At 41.4% G+C, this 9,740-nt stretch overlaps 1 protein-coding gene across 2 annotated transcripts; it reads right to left on the reverse strand.

Annotated features, from left to right (window-relative positions):
• Window positions 1–73: 73 nt before the first annotated feature.
• On the reverse strand, window positions 74–7,853 carry LOC100281533 (uncharacterized). Of its 2 annotated transcripts, none has more exons than NM_001368025.1 (11): window positions 7,334–7,686; window positions 7,043–7,076; window positions 4,489–4,568; window positions 4,351–4,410; window positions 3,718–3,825; window positions 3,566–3,643; window positions 3,296–3,364; window positions 1,254–1,725; window positions 887–984; window positions 779–809; window positions 74–648 (listed from the first exon to the last, which is right to left on the reverse strand). In NM_001368025.1, exons 1-11 carry the CDS (start codon window positions 7,646–7,648, stop codon window positions 473–475), a joined length of 1,521 nt encoding a protein of 506 aa, NP_001354954.1. In that variant the 5' UTR covers window positions 7,649–7,686; the 3' UTR covers window positions 74–472. The 2 variants fall into 2 exon arrangements, with proteins under 2 accessions (NP_001354954.1, XP_020397691.1); XM_020542102.2 differs by having other exon boundaries at window positions 75–648; window positions 3,296–3,367; window positions 7,334–7,853.
• Between the last annotated feature and the right edge of the window lie 1,887 nt (window positions 7,854–9,740).

Here is a 9,740-nt window from a genome sequence, read left to right on the forward strand (position 1 = left end):
CACATGAGAGAGAGTACGACCACTTGAAACGCTTAAGATCACACAGACAAGGACCCAACAAAAATGCCCACATAGCAGAGAATCACTGCGCTAACATTGCGATGGCTAGGTAAACAACAAATGCAAGGAGCAGGAACGATTCAGAACTCGGATACATAGTTTTACATGGATAAATAGCTGAAACAAGCCCAGAATTGTTCTGCATATTACAGTCACGCTAGCTACCTACGCAACCAAGCTATCGTACATGACCATACACTAGAGACTACATCCACTACCAAGTCAAGCACAACTAGGTGTGTATGGCTGTGAAATGGTTAACAATCTTTGTAACCAGTACCCAGGTCACCGGCTCGTTCTCGCGGTGCCCCCAATTGTACAGAGCCAAAACCTCCAAACACGGGAGAATTGGCCGGAAAATAGTCCTTCCAGGTTCAATCCAAACCACCACTGGCACATCCGGTCCACAGAATCACTTCTCTTCTCCTCCATCGGGATCACTCTTTGACTTCTCCACCTTGCCGTTGTCTTCTGCTTCATCTTCCGAGCCTTCTTCACCTTCATCATCAGACATGCTATTTATTACATCTTCTATGATGCGTTTCACTTCTGCTTTTCTGTCCATGAGGTCCATTTCGAAATGGGTCCCTGGGTTTAAACGAACCAAGCATGTCAGTACACTCATCTGCTACTGCTAGAAAACTAAGGTTACAGCCGATGTATCAACAGTTTCTTCATATATCTACACCAATGAAATTCAAGCAGCATAAAAATGTACCTAATTGTCTGAGAATATCAGCCAAAGTTGCCTACACAAAAAATAACCAGTCAGAATACAAAAAAACACATAAAACTATAGACCATGTTCAAAACACAAACTGCTTACTGTGTTGAAGTCAACTTCCTTCAAAATGCTGCTAACAACAGCATGAAGCTGTTCATTGGTTGGGGCAGTCCCAGCACCTGGGCCACCCTTGCCTTTTCCTAGGGAGCATAAACAGAAAATAGCTTATTAGAGCTATGGCAGTCAAGCAGAGTAACGCATGTATATGGCATCACATCACAAATCACAGGCCTTTTAACTGAAAATGATTTTTGGACAGAAGAAAAAAAAACTTGCAGTCTTAACTCTTAAATTAACGAGCACAAATAAACTCAAAGCTGCACTAGGATGGCAACAATCAAAAGGAAAGAATACCAAAACAATACCAATCAATACACACAGCATGTGGTAAGCATTACAAAACTTGTACCTTTATTCTTATTCCTGGCAGCTTTGTTGTTTTGGGCTTCTTTTCCATTATCCTTCTTGGATTTAGAAACCTTCTTGTTTGGCTTATTTGAATCTGGTGGCGCATCAGTTTCTTTTGAGCTCTTTGCTCTCTTGCCAACCTTTTTTATCTCTACCTCAGGCTCATTTTTACTGTTTTGAGAAGGCTTTGATGCACGTTTTGCAGGTTTCATAGAACCCTTTTTTCCTGGTGCATCCTTTTCCTTTGCATCAGTACCAGTTTCTTTAACCTGTTTTACATCTGTAGACTTTTTCTTTGCTGGAGGCTCATCAGGTTCAGCATCACTCACAGCATGATCATTTGCCTCAGAGTCAGAGCCCACATCAGCTTCGTCTCCTGTTGATGCATCCTCAGAACCAGCAAGATCAGCATCATCCCCATCATCATTCTCTTTACCATCTTCAGCTGCTTGTTTCTGAACTCTTTTCCTTTTCTGTTCAATGAGACAAGCAGACACCAAGATTCCATTAATCAGTAAAAATGATAATACAAAAAAAAATTTAACCACTATACATATTGCCCATGTATGTTGACTTATTGCCTAGACAGTAAGAAACTAGATTGCTAAAAAAGAAGAGCTCAAAGAGTATACATAGACGTCTGTCATGAAACAGTTCAAGAAAAGAGACAGAAGTAATGTCCTCAGTACCAAAAAAATGCTTAAGGAAACATCATTATGCATTCACCAAGGTGTTCTTAAGCACGAGGCAGAGCCCTAACGTTATATAGGTCGTAGCCATCCAATTAAACACCGTGGATGTCAGAAAACATGTGCAATGTCAAGATGGCAAAATGATTTGTTGGGTTGTGATTCCAGAGGTGGTGTGGCAGAAGGGATGGGAGGAGACAGCTGCATGAGAACAATTGTCTGCAGCAAATTGGTGGCGGTAGGTAGGGACATAGTCACAAAGTTCATGGGATGATTGGGTCATGGAATGCAGATCAAGAAACATGGTACACTCCTTAAAAGGAGTTCCACTATGAGGGCAAGATTGTTCATGCTTCCCTGAAAAGGAACGGTGTTCCCAGGACGAGGAACATGGCAACATACAACGTTCCTGGTGACACTAGGTAGGGCATCAATGGGTGTTATGAACTTATAATGTTTATTAGATGGGCTAGTCGACTTCCTATATTCCTCCCAGGCCTGAGTGGGGTTCTTAAGACATTCCTCTTTCTCATTTATTCTTGCAAATTTATGCAATACGTATGCTGATATGTCATCTAATCTATGTTTAGCTATAGGCAATGGGAGGTGACTTGAGTCCACCAAGCACCTAGTGTCTTTTATAACCAGACATTAATAAGCAATGGTAAGACACCAAAATATTAGATATTTAGACTAGTACTTGAGAAACTTAAGGCATGTTTGGTTCGCTACCTAACTTGCCACACTTTGCCTAACTTTTCTGCCTAAGGTTAGTTATTCAATTCGGACGACTAACCTTAGGCAAAGTGTGGCACATTTAGCTAAGAACCAAACAGGCCCTTAGTAAATCCAGGTGATCGTATCTGGTTACTGAAATAGCCATTTGAAACGGCTATTTGACACAAACCCCTATTCAAAAAACTATATATTTGTCCAAATAGCATTTTGAAATCTATTTACTGATAACTAAAACTCGGTTACATGTTTACACAACATTTTGAAATAGCTATTTCCTGAATACCCTTTTGAAATAGCTATTTCTTGCTACCTAAGCAGGTAATATAATCAGTTATATCTGTTTAACCAAACAGCTATTTCTTGATACCCTTAAAGCAAATTCAATCGGCTATGACTTTTCAAACAGAAATTTGAGATAGCTACTTTTTAATACCTAAATAGACAATTCAGTACAGCTAGCCTGCTTTTTGCTCTAAGAAATGCATCACTAACTTTCCTTGGCTCATTTTTGCAAAAAAAATGAATACTAAAGCAATATGCACTAAAGATAAATGGTTTTGAATTTGACAGGGCAATAAAAAGGAAGTTTTAGCTGCAAAACACCAGATATTATTACCTTCTCTGCAGAAGCACCTTCAGAAGTTACCTCACGACTTACTTTAGATTTCCTTCCGCGTTTCTTCCCCTTCTACAATGACAGAGAACAGGACAGACACTTCAGTTCACAGTGCCAAGCTCAGAGCTAGTAAGTTGAGTACTGCTAAGCATATAGTGCTGCCCTTAAGGACATAACCAGCCAATCACATTACTTTAGGAGGCCCCAGGCAAAAAAAATCATAGGTGTATCACCAGAGTATTTCATGCATAGCATTTCCAAAAGTTATACCTTTTTATCAGTGAGAATAACATCCCTGGTAACACAAGGAGACTCTAAAAATTCCAAGAGCTTGGCAGAAACTTCTTCCTGAATTTCAGCAAATCACCGACCATTACTAAAGATCTCACTGCTCATGCATAAACAAAGCTCAGCCAACTAACCTTCTTTGTAGTTACTTTTACAATAACGTCCAGAATTTCACAAAAATCTAGCAACTTCTCCTTGTTAAATTTCTCAAGCTTTTCCTTTATTTTGGTCCTGTGCTTTTCCTGATGAACATCACATACAGGTAGCGCAAACATGACCAACAACACACAAAGCCTAAATAATCCAAGCATAGTTGCAAAAAAAGGTCATCTTATTAAAAAGTATAACAAAGCTAACAACAGTGTCATGATTGGATTAATACAGAATATACATGAGATAACCACGACTGAAATAATAAAGAAAACTCATCACTTCTTAGAGCATTCTATGTCATATCATTATAGCCATTAGGCTAGTATAGTATTACAACCATGAATCTTAAAAGAGGTGATCCACTAATGATAGAGCTAAGCACATGACATGGGGAAGAATTTTCTTTTACACAGTATGGTACTTGATAGAATATGAGCTACCTAGGTACAAGGGGTGTATAATATAGGCAAGGATCGTCTAAGGTTTATAAAAAGCACCCAATCAATAGAGATTCTTGCCTAATCTATGATCAACTACCATAAACACCAAGGCACATATGGCAGGCATGATCAGCCTAATTAATAGTCTAACAGTACTGTCATGGAAAGACTTACTTGATTGTCTGTCCAAACAAACCCGGAAAATTGAGATATGTTTCTCTTCAAAAAATGGTTCTGCAGAGAATCAACACAGTTAACAAAATAAATGGAATAAACAATATTGGAGCTACAAGAGATTTAAGGAAGCCTTACATTTGATTTTCTCCCATACAATACAGTATGAAGGCTCTGTAGACTCTCATCAGCCTTTCTCTTTGATAGTTTGAATGAAACTGGTATTGCACAGACAAGAATATAGATTAAGAATCTAATGCAACAGATAATAAAGCAACAATGACGAGGCAACAGGTGCTTATAAAATGTTTCCATTTATTCAGTGCAATTTGCTCTTTTCTTCTTTCTTGCAATAACTTTGATATAACTTTTAATGAACAAGAAAATCAGTAATCATGACACTGAGACAATGGGATCAACATGTAGAATAGAGCACTCGAAGGTTGTGCAACAAGAATTATAACAGTTTTTATAAGAAACAACAGAATTGAAAACATGGTTACACAAACACAAGGATCCCCACATAATTGGTACTCACAAGCTACTTGCAACATTATCTTTATGGAACAACTACTACAATCTAAAATTTATTTTCCTGGCGTATTTAAGCTTTAAGGCTTTCTCCAAAGGCCAATGCATGGTCCGACATGGAGCTGATGAATTGATTCACCCTCACTAGAGCAAGTGATTCTTTGGAAGTGTTATGACCGGCATCACCTACCAAAGGAGACAGCAATAGAATTCAGTTTGTTAGAGTTGGTTGTTAGATTGGTTTGTTAGTCATTTGGATAGACTTCGTTGTTAGATTGGTTTGTTAGTCATTTGAACAGATTTTGTTAGCCAGATATAAGGATTGATTTGTTAGTCATTTGGATAGACTTTGTTAGCTAGACTAATTAGGCGTCTGTGCATTGCTACGGTTTCTATATATTACATAGGTAGACCTTGTTTAAATGGGATAGTTGTCCAAACACGTTCCAAACATATACAATGATTTGTGCTCTATTTAAAATGGTCGTTGTGCTCGATCTTAACGTGTCTACCATGTAACGTACATAAATGCATTTCATATGCCGAGTGAGAAACCGCAATTCCAATCCCTGGGTTGTCTCCCTCTCACGTGAGGTGGCTCTTGCAGCACCAAACTCTAGCCGTCGCTGCCCCTCTCCGCCTTGCCGCCACTAAAGTAAACAGCCAAAAGTCCTGAGCGTCTTGCGAGGATGGTGGCGATGAGGTCCTCCTCGTGTGGCCTGGCACGGTTTAGCCCCACGAGCACGACCCAGCCCATTGTTAACCGAGCACGACCCAGCCCAACCCGATCACCATGTCATGCCTAGGGCTTAGGTGCAGCACAGTGGGCTAGGCGCAGCATGGCCTGGTATTATTTTTTCATAAAAATATCTATATTATGCTTGCATATATTGTATAAAACACAAAACATGTGTGTTCTGTTGGCTAGGTGGGTGTGAATGTGTGCTTGGAGCCAACAACCATGGTTCAAGCCCACACTCGTGCATAATTTTAGCTTACTTCTATCATTTTACAATTTAAAGGCCGTAGGGGAGCAAGGAGGGGTAACGCACAGAGAGGTACACGGGAGGGTGACACACAGAAAATATCCTACTTTATATTAGTAGAGATTTAATGGTGCTACAATGGCTCTAAGTAGCTGCAAAGAATAAAGAAAGGCAAGCAAGGCAACAATATGTTGTCAAGCTCCCTTGGCTCCCAGCCCTCCTCTCTCCAGTCACCACCATATGACGCCGAAACTATCGTCACCAGCCCCCTGTCCACCATACATACGAGCTAAGGAGTAGTAACTCCACTAGAAAAAGACAATGAATCGACTCATTTCAAGAGTCAAATCGTGACAATTAAAATAAGGGAAGAACCACTGGTTTCTGCTTGTGAGGAAAACAGATGGGCAAAAGCAAGTATGGACTGTTTTTTATTTGGCGATGGGAAGAAACGGCTGTGGGCATGCAGAGACATTTTTGTTTTTGCACATGGGTACCAGTCCCGCATAGATAAGTTCAGTGCAAGAATTGACTAATTTGGAACCTGACATGGATGTCATTTTCTCTCATACGTCAACTCAGCACAATTAGTGCCCTTAGGAACCTATCAGGCTGGACAGCAGCACATTATCCGTTACAACCTATGGGACTAAGCTTGTGAAATGTATCTCAAGTTATTGATTCATTCTTTTGCATTGTATCAACACCACATGCACCAGTTTAAATTCCTAAATACACACAAATGATAAGTCCAAACTCCAAACAAGAGCCAGACACCTATAAGAAAGGTATAAAGTCTTAAAAGCCGTGCTCAAATTGGATGCCACTGATTAGAAGGTCTGTTTAGAAGGTGAACATGTAGGACAAGGATGTCACATTTAGGGAGTCCATCGTCAAACTACACAACTCTACATCGGATTACCAGGCAGAACCAGCTTCACTCTACAAAACTCTACGGTGTGAAAGATCATATGATACACATCAAAAGCAGGGTTATCGGGAGAATAACCCTACACAATCCACAAGACGGTTTTTTTACAGAACTATCAGTCGATTACCACACAATGGTCTGCCACTAGCGTAGAGGGATTATCACACAATGAAATGCCAGCGAAGAGGGAGAACATGCTAGTGATACGAAAATAGTGGGGCATAGTTCAGGAGGTCGAGCTTACCATTGGGTATGTCCTTGAGCTTCGTTCCGGAGCCCTGCAGCACAAAAGCGGGGGCAAAAAGATGAGCTCAAAGGACAAAAATTGAACAAACCTCCCAGTCAGAAACACAGACGGCAATACTAGCATGGAAAAGGGCGTGTTCCAAGAGTCAGGACATCCTTGAAAGTAGCGACTTTTAGCAAGCTGCTAGTGCGACAGCAGGCGGGACGGAAGCCGCGTGAAAACAACAGATCAGGGGCAGGCGCGACATGCCCGAGCGGGAGAGAGAGGAGTCGCTAACGGCTGGCTGACCTGGAGAATAGCGGGGGACTTCTTGGCGGGCGTGGCGCGCGGCGCGAGCTCCGAGTACCTCTCGACCGTCTTCCTCTCCCTGGACGGGCGCTCGAGCGCGGGGCCCGCCGACTTCTTGGACGGCGGCGTCTTCTTGTCTGCCGCGGCCGCCGCCTCGCCCTTCTTCCTCCGGCCGGGCCGCTTCTTCTCCGGCTGCTGCTTTTGCGGCGTGGCCTCCTCCCCCGCGGGGGGCGCGGGGTCGGCATCCATGGCGTCGCCGGCGGGCGGATCCGCGGCGGGCGGGGACGCGGGCTTGGCGGCGTCAGCGGAGGCCATGGGCGGGAAGGAGGATCGGGGCACGGAGCTAGGGTTTTAGGCTCGCGCGCGTAGGGGGTGGGGGGAATGTTTGGGAGGCGGAGCGGGCGGACGCGGACGGTACCGTCGGTAGGGGCAGGACTCGGGAGAGGGCATGCGTTGCGACTTGCGAGCGAGCTGGGGCGGGGCGAGCAAGGGCTGATTTTGTAAATTGGAAAATGGTGGGAATTAATGGGAGAAATCTTGTTACTATTTTTCTCAATTTTGAATAGGATTTTGTTACCATGAATTCTCTCTATTTTTTGTCACCAAACCAACTCTAATCCGCTCCAGTTTTATAGCCCCTATCAAATTTCTCCATAAAAACCGATTTGGTGATCATAGATCCTTTTGAAATCTCTAATTACCAAATTAATCATAAAATTTTATTTGGATACTCTAGTATTCACCTAATTCTATGTGTATTGAGATTGATTGGAGTGTGATTTAGTTTTATTTATATCTCTGTATTTCAATACATATGAATTAAAGTGAATACTATAATACCCATAAAAACGGTTTCTAGTGGATTCGGCTCGAACGGGGCAGTAGGATTGGGCAATCAGTGAATTGAATTTGTTCCATTCAGTTTTTCAGTTTTATTTTTTAAAAGTTCGGATTCTAAAACAACAACAATCTAAATGTGGTTTGGAAAATCGAAAATCTGTCCTTCGGTTAACCGTTAAACTCGGTTTGGCTTTCGATTTTACCCAAAAAACAAACTGTATTGTAGCTGCTGCTCTACATGCCACCAGTACTGAACAATTGAAGCAAGCTAGCAACGGCCATTATAAACCAGCGGCAGCCTATCAGATTCATCACAGCACACCAGCAAGCCGCAGCCGGCCAGTCGGCCACTGCACATTAAACAATAGCCAGACATGAGCACAGTAAACAGCAGCAGCAAACAAGCAGGCTAAGCAGCAGCCGGCCACAGTAAACAACACATGAGCACGCACAATACAATAAATAACAAGTCATTTGCAAAAGAAACAACTTCCTCCAGGGCTTCAAAAATAATCAGTGAAGCACACGATACACAGTGTGTCAGATTCATTACACATAACAGCAACACATTGACTAAACTCATAACTGAAGTAAATGCACTTTAAACATGAGAAATACCATCAGTGCATCAGTGAAGATTCATGCCACAAAGGCTCAAAGTGCATCACACACTTTAAACATGATAAATAGCATTTGAACATGGCTTGGTGACGGATCTACTTTTAGCAGCCTTCTCCATAGCCTTTGCATCATTATGTTCTACAATTAATTATGAAGTACAACGTAAAAACAATTAAAAGTGTAAGTTATTTGCAGTTGATAACATAGACAAGTTAAAACCTATTCACAAACTAGTAGACAAGCTTGTCTTCTTCTAGTTTGGCTAGCTATTCCACGTCTTCCTCTATGTTGATGGGAGTTGATCGTCGCAACCAATTTAGTGTACAAATAAGAGCTTGGATCATGAACGAAGTTATAGAGGATCTTAAATCATATAAAATTCGTCCACTTGTACTAAAAATTGATTTGAATGCAACCATTGATATAGGAATTGCCAACACATCACTAACTATATGTGCCAATATAGGAAATCTAGATTCATTCACTTTCCACCATGTAAGAGTATCAAACTTGTTGTTGTCATCTTCATTGTTCTCATTAAGGTATTTGTCAATTTTAGATTTGGTAGTGCCTATTGAACTACCGCCTACCTTCATATTTTTAGCAACTAATGATCTCATCATTCTTCCTCCTCTCTTTTGAGTTTGATCTTCATTGACTTCTGCCATTGAATCGTCATTTAGATAATACATGTTTCTATATTCTTCAAACAAATCATATAAACATTGTCTCGCTGCATTCCAAACTTTTTCTCCCTTTTCCTCACCAAACATTTCCCCGGTTGCTAACTTGGTATAATTAGATAACTTGTATCTTGGATCGTGAGTTGTAGCAACAAAGATGAGCAAGTTTATGTTCTCCTTCACCTTGCCCTTTCCCTCCCCTCGTTTGCATTCTCGTTGTCATGTCAATTGCCCCAATACTTATCATAATTGTCCTTCATTCT

Source organism: Zea mays, chromosome 8, assembly GCF_902167145.1.
Source record: "Zea mays cultivar B73 chromosome 8, Zm-B73-REFERENCE-NAM-5.0, whole genome shotgun sequence".
NCBI classification, from domain to species: Eukaryota; Viridiplantae; Streptophyta; class Magnoliopsida; order Poales; family Poaceae; genus Zea; species Zea mays.

Excerpts from the sequence above, each read along its gene's own strand:
- LOC100281533 (XM_020542102.2), bottom strand. The coding sequence starts at position 7,648 with ATGGCCTCCGCTGACGCCGCCAAGCCCGCGTCCCCGCCCGCCGCGGAT. Across the intron at positions 4,411-4,488 it reads TGTATGGGAGAAAATCAAAT|AACCATTTTTTGAAGAGAAA; the intron begins GTAAGGCTTCCT and ends GATTCTCTGCAG. Across the intron at positions 985-1,253 it reads TGCCAGGAATAAGAATAAAG|GAAAAGGCAAGGGTGGCCCA; the intron begins GTACAAGTTTTG and ends TATGCTCCCTAG.